Source organism: Crocodylus siamensis, chromosome 11, assembly GCF_052110815.1.
Source record: "Crocodylus siamensis isolate JL-2025a chromosome 11, ASM5211081v1, whole genome shotgun sequence".
In the NCBI taxonomy this organism is placed as follows: domain Eukaryota; kingdom Metazoa; phylum Chordata; order Crocodylia; family Crocodylidae; genus Crocodylus; species Crocodylus siamensis.
The window spans coordinates 48,412,458-48,434,347 of NC_143405.1; the positions used below are offsets into that span (position 1 = coordinate 48,412,458).

A 21,890-nucleotide genomic window follows, 5' to 3' on the forward strand; every position below is an offset into this window, starting at 1 on the left:
TAGACAGTCCCCCCTCAGCCTTCTCTTGTGAAAGCTGAACAGGTTCAGGTCCCACAGTCTCTCATTGTAGGGTCTGCCCTGTTGTCCCCAGATCATGCGGGTGGCCCTCCTCTGGAGCCTCTGAGTGTTGTCCACATCCCTCCTGACGTGGGTTGCACAGAACTGGACGCAGCACTCCAGCTGTGGCCTGACCACTGTTGCATAGAGGTGGGGGATCACCTCCTTGGCCCTGCTTGAGATGCACCTGTGGATGCACCACAAGGTCCGGTTAGCCCTTCCAACTGTGACCTTGCATTGTCGGCCCATTTTCATCTTAGAGTAAATAATGACTCCAAGATCTCTTTCTGCTTCTGTGTTCTCAAGAAGGGAGTTTCCCATCTTACAAGTGTGCTGCTGGTTACTACTGCCCAAGTGCAGCACCCTGCACTTGTCAGTATTGAAACGCATCCTGTTTTTGCTAGCCCACCCCTGTAACCTATCCAGGTCTTGCTGCAGCCTTTCCCTCCCTACTAGTGTGCTCACCTCACCCCAGATTTTGGTATCATCAGCAAATTTAAATAGGATGCTTTTCACTTTGTTGTCCAAATAGCTGATAAAGAAATTGAACAGCGCAGGCCTGAGGACTGAGCCCTGGGGGACTCTGCTGCCCACTTCTCCCCAGGTCGAATATGACCCGTCCACCACCACCACTATGATTGTGTTGTACTGTGCAGTGGGGTAAAGAATGCTCTTTCCTGGTCCTATGCATTGATCATTTTATGCTGCCCAGAGGCAGGTGTATTGATTATAGGTGCACTATGAATTTCATATAGCATTGGTAGGGTTTTGATAAAACAATCCATCTGTAGCATGCCATTCAAATGTGGGTATCTTTGTGTTCTGAGTGGCTTAAGAGAAACTGTCCCCTCACCTTTTCCACTTCACCTATGTAAACTGAGCTGAGAATAAGTGTGTGGGGCCAGTACTACCACCATTCATCCTCCTCCCCCGTGATATCCCAGTGGGTCAAGTTGTTAGGTAGGCAAAGTCCTAGACTGGTGATGCACAAACCAGAAATAATTGAGGAACTGATAGGTTCATAGGGTTGGCTCCTTGGGTGGGAAAAAGTCTATTCACTTGTAGGCTGAGCAAATCTAATTTGGAAAGAGGTAACGTGCAATTGAGGTAGAACCTCATGTCCTTCGACATCCAGCTTCTGTTCTTTCAGGTGAGCTCAGGAACCTTAGAACTACATTTGCCTAAGAGGAGCTTGGGAGGAGAAATGAAGGCTTAAACAGATTAGTTTTTGCCTTGTTTGTTGTCAGACCTTAAATATTTTGAGCATTTGTCTCTGGAGAGCCTGTACTCTCTCCATAAGCTTTCCATAGGGGAAGCATTCAATGCCTTGCGTATTGGCAGTCTGAGTAATGAGAGCTCCGTAAGTGTGTATCAGGGGGATGGTGGGGAGGGGAGAATGTGGAGTGAGGGGGAAGTGTTAAAGTAAGCAAAGAAAGCAGCTGGTTTACTTTGGATTTTGTAAAATAGATTTCTCTCTCTCCATTTTAAATGAAAACTATCAACAGTAGGCATCACCAACTCATTTGCAGCAATGCTATAAGCATTAGAGCTGCTGTTGTCCCTGAATCATAAAGGGGCAGAGGCTTTTACTGCTACTTTCCATCTTCCATGTTTATAAAATTGTATATGTTTGGTATACATTAGACTTGGGCAATTTCATCTGAGCCTTTCCTTAAAATTGATCACAGCTCAGTTGACTCTCTCTCTCTCCCTGCTCCTTCTCTGTTGGCTGGCAACAATCTCTGCCTCTTATTATGTTTAATACTGATGCTGCTTCAGTTTTCTGTTAAAGTGGAAGTGTTTAAGGGGCTGGGAGCATGAGACAACAGATATGTGGGTAATGAGGGTCTACTTGTGCTCTTAAGGCTCTCTAATACCAGTCATCATGAAGATGTTTTGGGCTCCAGATTTTTCTCTTTGAAGAAAGCTTGCTTTTTGCTGGTTCAGAAGATGAAGCCTGGCCATCAGAATGCCAGCACATCTTATGCCATAACCCCTCAGACTGGAGTGTGCCCATCCTCAAGTTGTTACAGCAGCTGATTTGTGTGTTGTGAACCTGTTGTGTTCACTGTGTTGAGGTTTCTGTCATGTCATATTTGGCCAAGACTTTTGTAGCTTCTCATATTCCCACTTCTCCCTTTCCCTCTTCTGACACTGGCAATGCCCTGTAACTATTATATCCATTTTCCTGCTGACTCCCTAAGTAGGAAATGTCTAGCCCAAAGGTCAAGGTTCTTGTTGCGACCTTGGCTGCCCTTGGAGTTGGATGTATGACCTTCCTTAAAAATAATGTCTGGAGTCTCCCTGGGCAACTGTTGATTCCATCCAGATTGGTGCAGTGCACAGGCACCAACTTAGCCCACTTCTTGAGTGCCTGCAGTATTGTAGCATGGTGCCAGACAGATAGCAAAACTTAAAGTGAGCATTACCTGTCATGGTCTGGATAGGTGTGAAAACTTCTGTTTAATGCATGTATGTGTGACTGTGTGCTGGTGTGGGGAAAATGAAATGTCAAAAATTTAATACAAGTGAACAGTACAGTGGACCAAGAAACTTTTGCAAGATACTTGAGACACTGCTCCTAGCCTGGCATGCCATCTCTGGCTCACCTGAACTTTCTGGACATGCATGCCTTTATTTGCCTAGTTCCTGAATAAAGCGAAAATCCAAATCGGCACTGTTCTTTTCCATGTGGCTACCCAGTATAAGGTGATATTGATATTGCTGTGGTGCCTGTTTCAGTAGCGAACTCTTGCACCCTGTACAGTTAAAGGAGGAATCTAAGTTTTTTATATTTTAAATCTGTTCATAAAACTTTTTTCCATTTGGTGACTCTTAGTGATTTTTCACTTTACAAAAGGTGGCAGATTTAAACCTTTGGAAACAAAACACTGTAGCTACAGAGCAGGTTTGGCATAGGGAAGAGCAGTGGAAAATTGTCTCAAACTTGGTGCGGAGAAGCTGTATAGAGGGTGGGAGGGTAAATTCATTCTCATTACTTTGCATTTCTGCAGAGACTGTCCAAAAGGGAGAGAGTCAGTATCTGTTTGTGTGCAGATGTTAGTGTGACAACACGTGCTAGGAGCATAGCAGGTAATGATGTAAGTGCCCTGTGAATGACTGATGTAGTTCCTGCAAAAAGCTACCTGTATGTGGCATCTCTAATTAAATGTGCTACAAACAGCCCTACACTCTCTCCTTTCTATCCATCCAATGAGATGAGATGATCTCTAGAGTCTTGGACTGTTTAAAAAAACAACAAACCCCAGCACATTGTCTCATCTGCAAATATGAGGAAAGAGAGAGTTTATTCAAACCAGACTTCTGTCAAACTCAGTTGTTGGTGGGTGTTGGCTTGATGGAGACTTAGTGGTGATGCAGAAAGCAGGGAATTGGCTTCAGCCATTTGTACTATATATATTCCTTCCTGTCTGTCTGTCTTCAGTTCCACCCCTCTTGGCTGTTGCAAGGGGTGGGGACAGACAACATACACAGCTAATCGCATATCATCCTTCAGTAGGCTCAGGTAACTGCTCCATGCCGTTCAAATGATTGCAGCTCCCATAAACCCCTTGCACTCTGCTGTCTGCCCCCTCTGGCACTGAACTACAATCAACAAGAACATTCGCCCCACTTTGCCAGCCCCCCTCAAATAAATAATTGTGATTAAAATAAATAACTAAAAGGACAGCCTGTCCAAAGGTCCCACTTAAAGAATGGGCTGCCTATTTGAACATAGCCTCAAGAAGAAGGGGGGGGCACAGCAGCCCTCCACAATGAATGAGCGCTTTGGCTGCCTCATAAACACCCTGGCTTCAGACTGAGGTGTTTATGGACGAGAGAGGTTTATCATCTTGTGCTTGTTACTGTATTTATTATTTTTGACTTGAACAATAACCTGACAGCAGCAGAGTGTGTGAGAGGAGATACTGGAGCTCCCATGCTCTGTGCATTTCCTACCTGGGAGCCCTTAAATCAGGTTCCTGACAAAAAGAGGGAGGGAAGGCAGCTTAGATCTGGTAGCAAGTTCAGGCCCACATTGTAGGTGTATTGGCCTGGTTGTGAAAGGGGACTTGGGTGGAGAGCTGATCAATCAAGAAGCTTTCAGTGAGGAAGTCCCCATTGCAGCCGTACCACCTTAGGGTAGGTAAAAATGACCTTGTACAGGATATGGCTCCTCTTCTCTGAGCAGCTGGATAAATATTTGGCACTGTAAGGTACCCCTGGTCTCAGCTGCATTCCTTATGTTCTGTTGCTGATGGTGCTGTCTCCAGCATTGTGCAGTGTTTTTGCATAATGCCATGAACCCAGATGCTTTGAATATCTCTGTCCAGCATTGGCTCTATATGTGGACATTGCAACAGTGTGTGACAGAGGCACAGGCACATAGCCGTACTGTTAAAATGCTTGTCATTTTAAAGGAAATTTGCTGAACTAGTTGTATTAAAAGCTATGTTGTGCAGCAGCAGGCAGCCTCCATAAATCACTGATTTTCTTTTTTCCTCTTTCCTTCCCCTTCTCTCTCGCACTCTCTTTATTCCAAGCCTGTGGATTTGGACGCCTGGGTAAGCGCTCTTTTTGTCTGGATCTTGCTTATTCCAAGTGTCATGTTGTTACTGTGTGCATACAGATTGTTATTGCCGAGCACAGATGCAGGATTTTATTTTCTGTCATTACATTTTAAAAGGTGTTCAGCTAGAAAATTGCATATTATTTCCTCCATAAAGATTTTCAGTGGTTCCTTTTGTGTAGCTTACAGCTGCTGAAACCAAACTTGATAGGGGAGTGTATGTCAGAGACTGAGGGGGTAGCAGAAACAGGAAGGAAACAAAGCTTACTCAGGTGTTGCTCAGTAAGGCCCTGAGGCTGAATCTGCATTATGGGCCTCTTTAACTATGGTGCCAGAGAGCTGCTTCGCTTGTGTAGATGCAGTTCTACCAACAAAAGGAGATTTCCTCCCTACTGCTAGAGTTAAACCATCTTCTACAAATAGCAAAAACACTATTCTGCTAGTGGAAATGCCTCTACACTGGGGCTTTTACAGTCATGACTGTATTGGCTATGGGGTGTGACCTTCTCACACCCACAACTGACATAGCAAGGCCAGCAGAGCTTCACTGGAGCTTGCACTCATGGTTAAAGGTCATTTAAAGTCAATTCTTTTGACTTCAGTAGAAGCGGCAATATAAGAGGGCCTGAGATGGAGCTGTAATGCCATGATATGAACCAGGGATCAAAGAATAGTAGGATGACTTTGCAGACCTCAAGTGCCTCAAATAGTGATTTGAGAACTGTACCAACAACCACTGAGTTGTTGGCTAAGTTAGTCTGAGACTTGCTTGAAACTCATTGCCTATAAGTCTCTCTCAGCAGTGCTCCAGCTACTGTAGTTCTAGACCACACCATTTTCCAACGCGCTGTGGTCCTGACGGGTTGCAGGCCTTTTGTTCCAGTCCTTGACCCAGTTCTTCCCCATACCATAACTGAATGAGGGCATGCTGCATAACCATCTGCAGTTGTTGGGCCAAGGTGTCTCGATGAGACCTATCAACTGAATTTCTTTTGTGGAAGTAATCCCAACCCTGCACCATCCCTAAGTCAAAAAAATTGAGTATAGAAACAAGGTATTTTTAAAGAGAACTTAAAATCTTCTCTTCGGGGGAGGGGAGGGAGCACTGTCTTTTCCAGCGGTGGTCCTGTAAAACACTGTAGGAGTTTATAGTCTATCTGTGGCTGAGGAGTCTGATTTTTGGAGAAGACATGCATTTCAGAATATCTGTTGCCAAATGCTGTCAGTTGCCTATGGGAAGAACTCCAGTTTGCAAAGATGGATTCTGCTTCTCGCCCTCTTCCCAACATCTAGGATTCTTGGTGGTTTTGCCAGTTGGAACAGCCTGGTAATAGCTATCAGCTGCATGCAGCACTATTGTTTGTCTCGTTGCTAGATGCCAATACACTACCTTAGTCTGCGCGAGCCAGCAAACCCCCCTCTTCTTGCAGATCTTTTATCTGGGTTACATGTCCATGTCTCCAGGTGTGTAGTGAGCAAGGTTAAAAGAGAGCGAGTTTTGTTTTCTTGGGTTCTTGGGTTTGTGGGGGTGGGGCTTAAGTAAAGAACATAAAAATGCCATACAAATATTTTGTGTGAAATCAACAGTACTACATAAATTCAAACAGCTGGCATGGTACCTGCCATAAGCCTAGCAATGGAAGACTGATTGCAAGGTCTTTACTAATGTCATGTGTGGCTCTGTAGGGTAAGTTCAAGGAAGTACATTGTTTTGCATATAGAGTGCATGTTTTTCAGTGAAGGCTTCTGAAGTGCCATGAAGGCCTGTCTGTCTTATGGCAGCCAAAATCACAGAGGGTTATGATTTGTGCGTATCATATGTTTTGTGCCTAATCCCTAAGGCAGCTGTTTTTAACCTTGTTAGACTCAAAGCACCCTTTGGAAAATGATAGCTGTTAGCTTCCGCTCATTTTTTGACTACACAAAATAATGGAGCAATTCTTCTGCAAAGATCTTGGCCCACAAGAGGTCAGAATGTTTTAAAACATATGGATTTTTATTTTAAACTTCTGAATCTTGTGAATCATATGTAGGTGTTTGCAGTATTGACATCATTGGATGTGCATGATACCCCATATGACCCTTAAAAGGATCTTGTGACACCCTTTGCCACCACCCTGGGTTGAGAATCACTGTCCTAAGGATTGGTAACAATTGGTTTGGAAACCATGCAAGTCCCCTTTTATAACTCATTCCTTATGCCTGCCTTAAGGGACAAGAAGCATGGAAGAAAGACTACATTGCTCTGCAGCAGCTTCTTATGGCTGACCCAAATTTTTAATGACGTACCTGAATCTCCTTGTCTGGCAAGGTGATTTCATCAACTTAGAAGATGTTTGGGCAGCGGAGAACAACCAAGAGTTACAGGGTCCCTCAGGTTGTCCCTACTTACTTGCATACACACACAGTGATTTTTTTCAGTCTCTGCCAGCTCCTGGTTCTTCAACAGTTTGTAGAAATTAGGTCTAGTTTTCACCCTGAATGCCCCAGGTTCTCTGCTGAACAGTGCTCTATGGTGATGTGTTGATGCTGTGTTGTCACTGTCCCATTTTGTGAGGCCAGAACTCCTGGCTTTCAATACAGTCTTGTTGCATTCCTTTGCAGAGGAGGGAAGTGGATTTCTTGCATGTGTGCAAGGGAGGAGGGAGGCAGTCTTCCCACTTGTTCTGTCCTCTCAGTTTTCTAACCCCAATGTTCATTCTCTTACACTCCACTTCTAGTTAGTTTTCCTTCTCTGTTGCTCGCTTGGTGTTTTAGGTTTCCTTCAACAACCAGACTCACTCTTTTCTTAGTGTTCTGCCTTCTGGCTTTATAGTCCATCTTCTCAGGATGTTGGTGTCCCTTGTACGATGTGCCCAAGTCCAATGAAGGCCCTTAAACATGAATGTGAAATGGGTTGGCAGTTCTCCCAAACAGAATGTTCAGATCGGTGTGTTATATATTTCTTTATTCTCACCATGCATTCTTCAGTTATAAAGACCTTTACGTGAGGAGTGTCTCTGATGCTTTGTTTGCCACCTGCAGTCTCAATCCTCTGTGAAATTATTATAATCTCCATAGCAGTCAGCTCCATCTGGGACATTACAGGCTTCTGACTTCTGTGTAGGGGAATAAGCAGCAGGACTAGAAAATTCATAATATCCTGGATTCATGCAAAAATGTCCCTGGTTGCCTAACCCAGTTTGGTACAGGGAATATTTCAAATGACACATGCTCTGACAGAATCCTTCGTACTTCAAACATCAGATTAAAGTTTCTACTAATAACAGCTGGGGGTAGAGGAAAATAGAAAACAACTTTCAAGCTGTTCTGTCACAGAACAGGATGCTTCTCAGAACTCCTCAATGGACTGGAGCCTCAGCAGATCTTTTAAAATGAGCCAGACACTGAAAGCATTGTCTGAGTAACAAGAGAACTTTCCGTGGTGAGGTGATGGTGATGTTGAGGAGAATCATCAGAGTAGTTAGACATATTGGGACGAAGAAAGGTCTGTGAATTAGGGTGCTGGTCTGGGAGTTTGGAAACCAAGCTTCAAGTCCCCTGCCAGGCACAGGTTTCATGGTTAGTAGGTCATGTCTTCATCCAGGTTAAGGACTGCTGCTGTGAAAACATGTCCTGTGTATACCTAATGTTGGAAAATGGCGGACTCATAAAATCAGAAGGAAGTAGAGCTGGAAGGGATCTCTAGAGGCCTAGGCCAACCCCCTGTGTGAAGTAGGATCATCCCTATCCAAGTCACCCTATACAGTCTGTAATCTAAACTCTGCTTAAGGTAATCATCAACCCAGATACAACATAGTCATAATACTATGTCGCAGGTAAAGTAGGGAACCATGGAAGCCAACATCCTGCTTCTGTGAAATATCAATGTAAGCTTGAGAGATCCCAGGTAGGGGCCATACCCCCTGCTACAGAGAAAGGTAAAAACCCCTGCAGTCCTTTATCAGTCTAACTGTTGGGTAAAATTCCTTTCTGACTCTAAATGTGGTGATCAGCCTGACCCTGAGCTGAGGGGCAAGATCCTCTAGCCAAGAACTTCTGGCTTTGGTCCCAGCAGGAGCATTGGCACACCCCAGTTGAAGTCCTCAGCCAACACCCAGTGCCTCTGAGGAAGGCTTAAAAACTTCCTGACACTTAGCAGCAAGTGTGTGTGGGGGAGAGGAGCAACCAGCAAAGCATGGGAAATACCCATAGTAAAATATAGATTCATAGATGTTTGGGTTGGAAGGGATCTTAGCAGAACATTGAGTCCAAACTCCTGCCCTGGGCAGGAAAGAGTGCTGGTGTCAGATGACCCCAGCCAGGTGCATGTCTAGCCTTCTCTTAAAGACCCCCAAGGTAGGGGGGCATCACCGCCTCCCTTGGAAGACCATTCCAGATTCTGGCAGTGCTTGTTGTAAAGAAGCTCTTCCTGATGTCTAACTTAAATCTGCTCTCCATCAGTTTTGTGGCCATTGTTCCTAGTTACTCCAAGGGGTGCTGTGCATCTCCTATTCCTTGCTGTCCCCCCTGATGAATTTGTAGGCAGCCACAAGGTCACCTCTCAGCCTTCTCTTGTGGAGGCTCAGGGCCTTCAATCTCTGTTTTGCCTGCAGGCCCCTAACAGTATGAGTGGCCCTCCTCTGAACCCTCTTGAGGTTGTCCACATCCCTCTTGAAGTGTAGCGCCCAAAACTGGACGCAGCACGCCAACTGCGGCCTGACTAATGCTGCATAAAGGGAAATATCACCTCCTTGGACCTGTTTGTCATGCATCTGCTAATACATGATAGTGTGGTTAGCTTTACTGATCACTTTGAACACGAGTCGTCAACGTGACATCGTGGAGGCAACAGTGACTCCGAGATCCCTTTCCACTGCTGTGCTGCTGAGAAGGTCCTCCGTCAGCCTGTAAGCATGCTGGTGATTTCGTCGTCTTAGGTGCAGCACCTTGCATTTGTCCTTATTGAACTACATCCTATTCTGTTCTGCCCATTTTTCCAACCTGTCCAGATCTGTTTGGATTCATTCCCTACCCTCTGGTGCGTTAACTTTACCCCATAATTTAGTATCATCTGCAAGTTTGGACAGAGTGCTTTCCATGCCCTCATCTTATTCACCGATGAAGACATTGAATAACACCGGTCCAAGGACTGCGCCTCTGCTGCCCACATCTGCAGGCAGTGTCCGCAGTGGGACTCCACTGTCCACATCACTGGGAGTGGTGAGAAATAATGGTCATGAGCTGGCAGAGGGTAGACATCAGGAAGCACTACTTCACTGTCAGAGCAGCTAGGGTCTGGAACCAACTTTCAAGAGAAGTGGTGCTGGCTCCTATCCTGAGGGTCTTTAAGAGGAGGCTGGACGCCTTGCTGGGGTTGTTTGACCCAGTACTCTTTCCTGCCATGGCAGAGGGTCGGACTTGACGATCTGCGCAGGTCCCTTCTGACCTTACCAACTATGAAACTATCTTTCTAGGTTGATACCGACCCATCCACCACCACTCTCTGGGTGTGACCCCCTAAGCCAATTTGCCATCCACCTAGCTGTCTAATCATCTACATCACGGTCACTCAGTTTATCTATGAGAATATAATGAGATATATCAAAGGCCTTCTTAAAATCCTAGTAGATGATGTCTACTTTGATTCCTGTGTCGAAGCATTTTGTGACCTGGTCATAAAAAGAAACATTTATGCCTAGATCAGGGGTGGGTAGGCAATTATTTGGGCCTGAGGGCCACATAGGGAGTTTTGGGAATCTGTCACAGGCCAGGTCAGTGCTTTCCTGCCCCACCCCCCAGCAGCTCCCCAAACCTTCCTATATGGGGGCAGATGGCAGCTTCAGCCTCTAACTGTCCTTTTACCCCAAGGAGGGGCTTGAGCAGATACCCTTATTTCCAGGGGGAAGCTGATGCTGGTGCCTGCCCAGCACTGCTTCCAGTGCATGGGCTGGGAGCTGGTGTAAGCTGCAGGGCTGTGCTGGAGCTGCAGGACAATTTTGGGGGGAGGGTGAGGAAGGGGGAGACAGAGGCATCCCTGCCCATGATGATTGGCAACAGCTGGTGCTGGGTGCCAGCAAAAAGCTGCACCTGGCAGTGGGCACACTCGCCATTTCCAGGGCCCTTCTGGCTGTGGCTGTCCAGAGCCCGAACTGGGGCTGCCCTATGACCCCACCCTGCTGCTGCAGAATGGCAGTAACAGCAGGAGGAATGAGCTGCATGGCAGCCCCAGTCTGAGCTTCAGGCAGCCACAGCCAGAAGGGCCCTGGAAGTGGCAAGCATACCTGCTGCCAGGTCCAGGTTTTGCCTGGTGCCCAGCACCAGCTACTGCTGCTCCTCATGGACAAGGCTGCCTTTCTGTCTCCCCTTCCCTTCCCTGTCCTGCCTCCCCCCAAGTGTCTTGCACCTCCAGCCTGGCCCTGCAGCTTACACCAGCTCCCGGCCTGTGTGCCAGAAGCAGTGCTAGATGGGTGCTGGGATCAGCTGTGGACTTGGGTGACTGGTTCCCGCTGGGGATTGGGGCATCCTCCTGGGTCTGCAGATGATGCTGCTGCATCAGCACGTCCTAGGCAGTTGCTCTAGTCCCTGGTGGGAACCTGTAGGCAGTGTCCACAGCTGATGCTAGTGTGCACCTTGTGCTGTTTCTGGCACATGGGGCATGAGCTGGTGTAAGCTGTGGATGGGGCCAGGACCTGCCTGGCACAATGCAGCAGCTGTAAGTGCCAGCTTCCTATGGACCAGATCCTATGACTGTGTCTGCCAACTCACAGGCCCGATGCATTCGATTGGCAGGCTAGCTCCAGCCTGTGAGCTGTATTTTACCCACCCCCAGTGTAGATCAACCATGACCAGTGGCTGTCCAACCTCTTTTTGAACCCTTCCAGTGATGGAGAGTTCACAACTTCTCTAGGCAGTCTGTTCCACTGCCTCACTATTCTAACAGTGAGGAAGTTTCTTTCCAGATATCCAATCTGAACTTAACTTCGCTGCAACTTGAAACCATTGGTCTATGGCCTTTTCTTTGCAGCGAGAGAGAGAAGGTGCTTTCTCTCCTCTTTATGGCAGCCCTTCAAGCATTTGAAGACTGCTATCATGTCCCCTCTTAAGTGCCTTTTCTGCAAACTGAACATGCCTAGCTCCTTCAGCTTTTCCTCATATGACTTGCTTTCCAAGCCTTTTATCATCTTTGCCTGCTTTAGTACCTTCTCTAACTTCTCCGTGTCCATTTTAAAATGTGGAGCCCAGAACTGCATGCGCTATTCCACATGAGGCCTAATCAGTGCTGGGTAGAGACCCTATCACTTCCTGTGTCTTGTACTTAATGCTTCTATTGATGCATCCTAGCTGCATTTGCTTTTTGTGGGGCTGCATCATGCTGCAGGCTCATATTGAGTTTGTAGTCTACCAAGATTCCTAAGTCCTTTTCCATAGTGGTGCTATCCAGCCAGGTGTCACCCATTTCATATTGGTTTTTGATTTTTCCTTCTGAGGTGTAGCCCACTGCATTTGTCTGTATTGACCTTAACCCTGTTAGCTCTAGGCCATCTTTTCAATCTGTTGAGATCCTTCTGAATTGCACTCGCATACTCCAATGTGTTTCCAATCCGCCTCAGTTTCATGTCATCTGCAAACTTGCTCAAGAAGCTTTTCTATGTCAGTATGCAAAATGTTAATAAATGCATTGAACGGCACTTGGCCCAGGACAGACCCCTGTGGGACTCTGTTTGTAACCTGCTGCCTTTCTGACATGCACCCGGTAATAATTATCCTTTGCTTGTGGCTATTGAGCCAGTTACTTATCCATCTTGGAATCATAGACTTGTAGAAAATTAGGATTGGGCAGGACCTCAAGATGCCATCTAGCCCAACCCCCTGCTCAAAGCAAAACCACCCCAACTATATCATCCTAGCCAAGGCTTTGTCTACCTTGTCTTAAAATCCTTTTTCAAATGCTTATGGTAAAATCTGGGAGTTGTTTTTTAATTCCTTGACTCCAGGGCTGGGGTTTTAGGCATGGGCCCTCAGTTCTTATGCCTTAATCTGGCCCTGGAGGGCAGAGAAGGCAAGTACAGGGACCAAATTTGTTCATAGCTAGTTATTGTTGTAAAGAACTTGCTGTCTTTCTAAAGACTGTGCATGTAATGAAGAGCCCTCCTTCTGCTTTAACAACATCCTCATCCAGTGTCCCTCCTTCATCCCTAACTTTGAAGCTCTCCACCCTCGCAGCCCCATTATTCCACTGTATATCCATCACTAGGGGAGCAGAGGGAAGGAAATGCGCAGGAACTTGCTTTCAGATGTAATTTTTCTTATTAGCAATGGCTGTTGGCTGTAAAATGACAGGTCTGAGCCCACAGCGATGTTCTTCTCCCAGCTGCTTAATCATCTTGGACCAGCATCCTTCTATGTTTGCAGCGGGTATCATTAAAAGTTAGGAGTAGTGCTGCTAGGATCTGAGTATGGATTATCACTGTTAGCACTTATGTGAAACAGTCTAATAATCCAGCCTTTGAAAGGTCTTTTGCCTAGTAATAAGTTAGGGAGTTATGAAGGTTTTTGGAGTCCCAAATGCCATTCTTCCCCCACCTTCTTTCATTGAAATCTTACTGTTGCTTCTTTTTATTTCAAGCTGCTAATATAACATACCAGTTCAGTGCTATCCATGACATTATCTCAATGCCATGTCAACACAAGTGTGTGAATGTGTTGAACTGTGGCCATCTGTAGAGAGCTCTGGTTTCTAAATAGGGCACCTGTGTTCTTGTAAGAATGCAAACAGTTATCTTTTCTATCCCAATTTGTGTGGGTGATGCCCGGGTTATTATTTAAGCATGAGATGATGGGCTATCAGGCTTGCTGTTTGGAAGTGTTGCACACACAGACCTCATGCTCGGGTAGTGAAAAATAACACTTGCTTCCATTGAAAGCAAGGCCCAAGACAAATGAATTGAGAGGACTGAGGACATGTACGCTCAGGAAATGTATAGGTAGAGTAGACACTAGTTTTGGGATAAAACTGGGGGGCTGCCATGACACTCAAAACACTAAGTATATACAAACAAATACATGGGCAGTGTGTGAGACCAGTATACTACAGCTGCATACCTAAGGTTTCCCCTCAGATCTTACAGATGATTGAATTTTATCAGAGGTTCAGCCTTGGGGTTCAGAAAAGAGTGCACACTTGAAACTTGAACCTGAAGAAAGTATGTAAGTGGGTAGAGAAAGAAATGTGATGGTTGCTCAAGGCTTCGAGCTTTGAGGGTAGCATTGGAAATAAATATGTATAAAGTGGCAGTTCTGACTGGTTTTGGTACAGATCCCACCCCCCTCCCCTTCCGACCCCTTCTACCAGCACGTGAAGCAGGGGCTCCAAGTTCCTCCTGCTTCCCCCTCCTCCACCCCAAACTGTTGCCCCTCACCTTTCTTTTCTGTTGATGGTGCTATTTCCTTTTCCTCCTAGGCCCAGGAGCTGCAGAGCAAAGAGGTGGAGCTGAAGCGTCAAGAGGCCTTCTATAAGGAGCAGTTGGCCCGCATCGAGAGGAAGGTAAATCTGTGATGTCTTTCATTTGTGGCAGCTGAATGCTAATAGGATCAGACGTAGATCTGAGTGGATCAGCAGAGAAGAGAAACGAGAAGCATTGTGCTGAAACCTGGAACTGTCAGTCCCCATTATTTATCCCCCAAACCCCCCTTATGCAGTTAAATCAAAAATCTCCACAACCTGAACCATTTAAACAACTCGCATTTAAAAGATAATTGTTTTTTAATTGGAAGAATCTTTTTAACACATAATTTATAATAATTCAGGCTTTATTTTATTTATTTATTTATTTTTTGCCACAGGGTCTAGTTGAAAGGGAAGTTACCTTTATTTATTTATTTATTTTAAAAATTCTTTAGAAATCTGTGGCCCCCAAAATTACAGATAATCTCAAATCTTGCTATAAATATGAATTAAAGTTGCATTACTAATTTTTCTCTGGGGAGGCCAACAGCTCAACCTGTATTGTTGCAGTGCATTGCCTGCTGCTTGCTGGATAAGCCTTTGAAATGAGCATGATTTTAAAGAGACACTGTCAAGCATCTTTTAAGCCTGAAATGACCTTTGAAAATTCGTTTAGGGATTTGAATCTCTCCCCTAAACGTGGGGTTTGCTTCTCTGTTTAATTGTTTACTGTGATGAGTTTTTAAAAATTGATGTAATAAAAAAGAAGAGCTGCCCTGCTGTTCCTTATGAATGGATGCATCTTTCACTTCCTGGCAAAATAAAACCATGTTAGCAGTGGCCTTTTATTTTTGTAATAAATGTAAAGATTAATCTTCCCCAATTGGAAGCAATTAGACCTCATGACGGAGAGCTTAACCCATTTGATTTCTGGAGGTATGGTCTACTGAAGACAGACTGCAAAGTGCTGGAAAAGGTGGATCTTAAAGAGCTGGTGGAATTTGTGCATCAGTCGCCTTTAAAAACAATGTGTGGCATGAGGGCGAAGATTGAACACTGGAAAATTCTAGGTGGCGTAAGCAGCAAGAACCTCTTGGTACTTCCCAGGTTCCTTTTTCCACCCTCTGCTAGTGCGCGATCACTACGTGAAATACTTACTGTCTTAATGCCCTTAATGGTGAAATGTGCCTGTCAGCACTTTCACTTTTGTACATTTGTGTAATGCTCTTATCCATATAATTAATTAAAAAAGATGACTATTAAAACTACCACTTGGTGTTTCATTCAGGTTTAAATTCCGTTTCTGGATAATGGAGATTGTGCAGCGAAATTTCTGACAATTCACCAGCCATCGTTTTAATTATCACAGTTGTCCATATGTTCATATGCAAAGGGAATTTTTGCAATTTCTTGGTTTCATGCTGTGCCTCTATTATAGTGTTCTTTCCAGCTTTGGTTTCCTGAAGCGGCAACTGCTGGGAGTATTTGTATGTATGTCTGTCCTTTATGTATGGGTGGGCTGGAGCAAAGTTGTGTCCATCTGGTCCTATCCTTCCCTTAAGCTCCTTTTATATTCCATGGTTCCTTTTTCTGAGCTGTATGCCCTATGTAGGGCAAACCCTTTAAAAGCCAGGTGGCTGCAGGTGCTTGATTCTTCAATGGAATGGCAAATCCTCCACTCTATTCAATCTGTAGATTTTCCTTTTCTAGCTTTTCCTCTTACAATAGTGAGCAGATAATAAGGACTGGTTTTGTTTCCTTGCTGAAAATACTAGATAGTTTCTGACCCTTAAACACTAGCGTTTTGCTGGTAATAAAATAGAAGAATGCCTCCAACCGTTAGTTTAGATTGGAATGGGAGATGGAGGGGGCTGGGATGGGAGAGGAGAGAAATGTACTTGAAACAGTGTAATAAAGCTTAATTGTATTAGTTTTGAAAAAGGTTTTCGATCTTCTCCGTGGATAATTTTATTCCTATAATGGTTGGAAAGATGGAAAACACAGCACAGAACAATCTTTTTTATTAGCTGTTGCTTTTATATAATTCCACTTTGTATTTGTTGAATACACACAGACCTTGACATTTTTCTGCCCTTCTATAGTTTCTGCAGTAGAACCTTCCAATTGAGCTTTTATCTTTTTCAAAATTTTTTTAAGATGTTCGGTGGGAGAGGTGTAAAGTTAAGAGGGAACTTGTGGGCAGCTGTTGGTTTTCTCTGGCACTTGAGAATGTCAGGACTGGATGTTTGGCATGCCAGGCCTTGATGGGCTGGGGGTGATAGGGAGGTGATGATTCAGTGTGGAGCTGGAAGACTCAGTCATCCCTGGAAAGAGCAAGCTGTCAGGAATTCCCTGCCTGTACTGTGCTTATCTGAAGCATGGGTTTGGCTCCATCCCTGCTTGCGTGTGGTAACAGAATGCAAGAGCAGCAGACTTTTTTGATCCATTTTGGAAGGACATTCTTAACCCTTTTCTGACTGTGTCCATGCAGTAACCATTCATTTCATGGGACATTGGGGTGGAGGAGTGTATTCCATAGGAACCTGTAGAAGGGTGATTTATAGAGAGGATGAAGATAGGCTTTTTTCTGTGACTGTAGAGGACAGGACTGGGAGCAATGGCCTCACACTAGAGCAAGGGAAATTTTTAGGCTGGAGATTAGGAGGAACTTTCTGATTATGAGCATGGCCAGGCATTGGAACAGGCTACTTGGAGAAGCTGTGGATTCTCTGTGCTTGGAAACTTTCGAAACCAGGTTAGGCAGACACTTGACTGGGATGGTTTATCTAATGAATAATGGAAACATTTTTCTTAATTCTTGAATTCTTCTGAGTGAAGTTCAGTGCTGTAAAGTGTTGGGGGAGGGGGTGGAGTGTCTTTTACTAGGGGTACAAGTTTCCTCCCAGTCTCATTGAATGTCCTCCTGTTCTTGTCTTTCCACAAGCCTGCCACTGACCTACAAGATTAGTTCCATGCCATTTATTATCTGGTATACTTCTGCCATGTTCCCTGTTATGTCTCTTCTCTCAGATAAACAGTCCGTGCCATTTCAAGCTCCCCTTATATGAAACATTTTTCTGGCCTCTCCTTTTTGTTGCATATTTCTGTTCCCTACTGCGTCCTTGAAGTTGATCAGAGCTGAGCTCAGTGGTTTCCTTGGCTGCAGCTCTCTTTGCTGAAGAGGTTAAATTGAAAGAACAGATTATTATTATTCCTAAAGTTTCCAACTTTTAGAGGGTTGGTGTAATCTAGTGGCCTGAGCACAGGAATTGAAGCAAAGAAATGCTAATTTCCTTCTTTCTTCCATGTGACTGCAGGCAAAAAAGGTAACTTCTCACTTAATTTTTCTCCATCATTAAATTAGGAATGTCATAGGAGAAAAAACTACCTGATGGAGTGGATTGCCAACATTGGTTTACTTAAACAATTTTTTAAAGCAGTAAAGCCATAGGGATGGTAAACATTTTTCTTTCCCCTCGTGCTGACTTGGAAAAAACTCTCGAGTGGATCTAAGAACTTCAGTGCATTTTATCACATGCTTTTTAGTGATGTTTTCAGGATTACTAGGAATGTGCTAAGAGAAAAGGGTTGTCTCTAATACAACTTTTGTGGCCAGATTTCAAGTGAGTAATCAATCAGTGTGAACTTTGCACCTCATGCAAGAAGAAATAGTGATGTGTGTGCAGAAATTGCAGATTCTAGGATCCTGTGTAAGAAGGAGCAGGGCTTCTCTGAGCAGCAAGAGGGAGTTAGGTGTGTCTGGAGTCAGGCAGAAGATGAGGAAGACTTGCAGCTAATAGACTAACTAGTTTTAGTTGGTCTATAAGGCTCCTCTGAGTCATAGTTTCATAGTTTGTAGGGTCAGAAGGGTCCTGAGCAGATCATCGAGTCCGACCCCCTGCCATGGCAGGAAAGAGTAGCGCCTCCTGATATCTAGCCTAAATCTACCCTCTGCCAGCTTGTGACCATTATTCCTGGTCACTCCTGGCGCTCGGGGGAACAGGGACTCCCCAGTGCCTGCTGATCCCCCCTGACTACTTTGTAACAGGCCACTAGATCCCTCCTCAGCCTTCTCTTGTGGAGGCTGAATAGGTTCAGGTCCCGTAGCCTCTCCTTGTAGGGCCTGCCCTGCTCCCCCTGATCATGCGAGTAGCCCTCCTCTGGACCCTCTCCATACTGTCCGCATCCCTCTTGAAGTGCGGTGCCCAGAACCGGACGCAGTACTTCAGCTGTGGCCTGACCAGTGCCGCATAGAGGGAGAGGATCACCTTGGACCTGCTCAAGATGCATCTGTGAATGCATGACAAGGTGTGGTTGGCCTTCCTGACTGCATCCCCACACTGCCGGCCCATGTTCCTCTTGGCATCAATGATGACTCCAAGATCCTTTTCTGCCTCTGCCCTGACGAGAAGGGAGTTCCCCAGCCTGCAGGTATGGTGTTGTTTTTCCTCCACAGGTGCAACACCTTGCACTTGTCCATATTGAAACCTATCTTATTCTTGTCTGCCCACCCCGTAACCTGTCTAGGTCCTATTGTAGCCTATTCCTTCCTTCTAACATGCCCACATCCCCCCACATCTTAGTGTCATCAGCAAATTTGAACAGGGTGCTTTTTACCCCCTCGTCCAAGTCACTGATGAAGATGTTGAACAGTGCGGGCCTGAGGACCGAGCCCTGGGGGACCCCACTGCCCACATCCCTCCAGGCCGAAAATGACCCATCCATCACCACTCTCTGGGTGCAGCCCTCCAGCCAGTTTGCGACCCATTTGACTGTAGTTGTTGACACCACAGTCCCCCAGTTTCTTAATGAGAATGGGGTAGAGACAGTGTCGAAGCCTTCCGAAAGTCCAGAAAGACTATGTCCACTGCTACCCCTGCATCTAAGGATTTGGTGACCTGGTCGTAGAAGGCCACCAGGTTGGTCTGACAGGACCTGCCTCTAATGAACCCGTGTTGGTTGCCCCTAAGCATAATCTCCCCCGCTGGCCCCTCGTGGACATGTGCCAGAATAATTGTTTCAGAAAGCTTACCCAGGATCGAGGTAAGACTAACTGGCCTTTAGTTTCCCGGGTCCTCCTTCCTCCCCTTTTTGAAGATGGGAACCACAATGGCCCTCTTCCAAGCCCCATGGCACCCCACCAGAGCACCATGAGTGCTCGTACAGCCGTGCCAGGGGTCCCGCAATGACCTCAGCTAATTCCATCAGCACTCGGGGGTGGAGATTGTTCGGACCAGCTGATTTGAATACATGCAGCCCCTCCAGAAGTTCCCTGACTAGATCCTCACTGACCCTTGGCCTGGGTGCGCCTCCCCTGGGGTCTAAGAGTGGGGTTCCGGTCCCTGGTCAGGAAAATGGAAGCAAAGAAGTCGTTAAATAGATTGGCTTTGTCATCTGGTGTGACGACCAAATTTCCTAGCATGTCTTGCAGGGGCCCCATGTTACCCTTCTTTTTGCCCCCTGTGTATTTAAAAAAGGACTTCTTGTTGTCCTTGATCCGGGAAGCTAGTAGCAGTCCCATCTCTGCCTTGACCTTCCTGACCGCCCCCCCGCATCCCTGAGCAACGGCAGTATAGTCCTCCCTGGTGATGGCCCCTCCCTGCCATTGGGTGTGCGCCTCCCTTTTAGCTAGGAGACGTTCTCAGATGCTTTTGGTGAGCCATGGGGGCTTTTGTGCCCTCCTGCTCCCTTTGATCCGTATTGGGTTTATCTCTCTTTGGGCTTGGAAGGTAAATGGAGTTGTCATTTTGTGCCTGGTACTGTGTTCTTCTTGCTGTGTAGTACCATAAAGTAGGTCTTGGGGATTCAAGCAGTGTCAAGTAGGGTTTGTAAAGGAAGCTGGTCTGGTCTGAGTGCTCCTGAAAACCATAGAAACAGGCACATTTGGTTAGAGCTTCCCCTGGGCATGGTGGGTATCTGTTACCAAGAAGTGCTAGGAGATGCATATGACTGACTGTACAGGGCTGTATGTAGGTAGGCCTGGTGGGCCTCTCCGAATGGTAGATGCATCTCTGCTAAAGTAAAGGGAGAAGCAGATGTAACCATTTCTTGACCCCTTCAGGTTTGTTCAGTATACCTGTTTATTTACCAGGCAAAAGGTAGACATTTGCTTGATTCCCTCTGCTATTCTTCTTCTGTTTCTCCATTTAACCTGACCTGGAGGAGTTAAGGCCAATGCTACAATAAAGCAAAAAATAGATAGCTCGTTGTGTAGTGTGAAATAGCACGGAGAGGGCTGAAGGTAATCTCAACGGATGAAGCAGAGCTCTCTGCTAGATTGATGTTGTTTCTCTGTTGTTTGGATTTTCTTAAGCACTGACTCCCACGGTATCTTTTATTGTATGACTACAGACCATAGCGAGCAGCAGATAATACATTAATATGCGACATTTTCTGCTTATGGTGTGTTGGTTTTTTGTTTGTTTAAGAAACAGAAAAGGTATTTGCAGACTGCACTATTTTTATGCAAGTAGGAAAAGAATGCATTAAACAGGATTTTTTTATTAATAAATATCTGCGGCATCTTATTCTTTGCTTAGTTGAACAGGCCTTGTAATTTTTGTACATGGTATTCCCCTTTTTTGATTTGGTTAAATTAATCTCCTGTTCTTACATTAGCAGTATTTCATTTTTGTAACGCTTCTGGACATAGTAAAGTCTGCTGAAGTGTTGAGGTCTTTTTGCTGTTCCTGTTTATCTTGATCCTTTATTTTTGGTAGTCTGCCCCCACAGTTAGGGGTCAAATAATCAGCCCCTCTCTTACAATACCTGTCTTCATTAAACTTTTCAACTACTTCCCCCTTCCCCCCCCCCCCCCCCCCAAAAAAAAAAAAAAAAAAAAGAACACTCACACTATTTTTAACACATGAATGTTTTTAGACTGGGCCTTCATCTAGTCAGTCTTCAGTGCAAAACCCTTGTCCTTCCTGTCTTATACAGTGTTGAGCAGGCTGATGCCACTTGGCAAACACTGCCAGATTATCTTTGTTGGAGCACGGGGAACGGGATCAACTTACTGAGCTGACTAGAGAGAATTGGGGGCTCCACGCAAGATTTCTGTATTTGTAAAATCAAAAGCCCTGGTACCTCTTGTTGAATGAAGGGCTATGCTGCAGTGCTGTCATTAGGATGGGATGCTAAGCTCTGGCCATCTCAATGGGAGATTCAGTGCCCTTTTCTAAATGAGTTGATATATCTTGGCAGGTGTCGTGGGCACCATTTACTTCCTCAGTTAAAAGGCCTGTAATGTCTTAAGGCTGCATGTGAGCTATTGCTGTGTGTGTAATGGCTGCTTTGTTTGCCTCTAGTCACTACACTGCCAGCATCTAACTTATTGCTCTGTAAAGTGCTTTGGGATACTTTGAGTAAGAGAAACAGGTATAAAACCAAGTTGCTTTCTCTTTCAGAACCTACTTTTGTCTCATCGTTGGATAGTTGATCTCGCTCTGATTTTTCTTTATGAAGCTGAATACTTTTTTTTTTAAACTGTTTTTCTTATGTGCCTGTTCTTTTATCCTGTTGAATTCCCCTTCCCTGAATTACCTTTATGAAATCAAAAGCAGTGTGGGTTGGCAATGGTTGTCTAAGCACCAGAGGGGTACTGTATGAAGTTAGTCTATCAAGCCAGTGGAGCAACGTGTTAGAACACCAAGTTCATCAAGTGGTTGGTTTCATCTGTGAACACAAGAAAAATAATCCCCCAGCATAGTTTCCTGTAATAGGCTGATAAGGTTTTCTCTGCTCATCCAGACCATTTCCCTGATTTACTTAGGCTGCCTGGAGAGCCTGTGTGGATATGCTTCTTCAGGCAAGATGACTCCATGAGTGTCATGCATT

At 45.3% G+C, this 21,890-nt stretch overlaps 1 protein-coding gene across 4 annotated transcripts in view; it reads left to right on the forward strand.

Annotated features, from left to right (window-relative positions):
• Positions 1-21,890, forward strand: part of CHCHD6 (coiled-coil-helix-coiled-coil-helix domain containing 6) — a 195,738-nt gene that overhangs the window by 35,856 nt on the left and 137,992 nt on the right. For all 4 annotated transcript variants that reach the window (XM_090021702.1, XM_090021703.1, XM_090021705.1 and 1 more), the window contains exon 5: positions 14,070-14,153. In XM_090021702.1, coding sequence (XP_089877828.1) covers positions 14,070-14,153 — 84 coding nt within the window. The remainder of the gene's footprint in view (positions 1-14,069; positions 14,154-21,890) is intronic.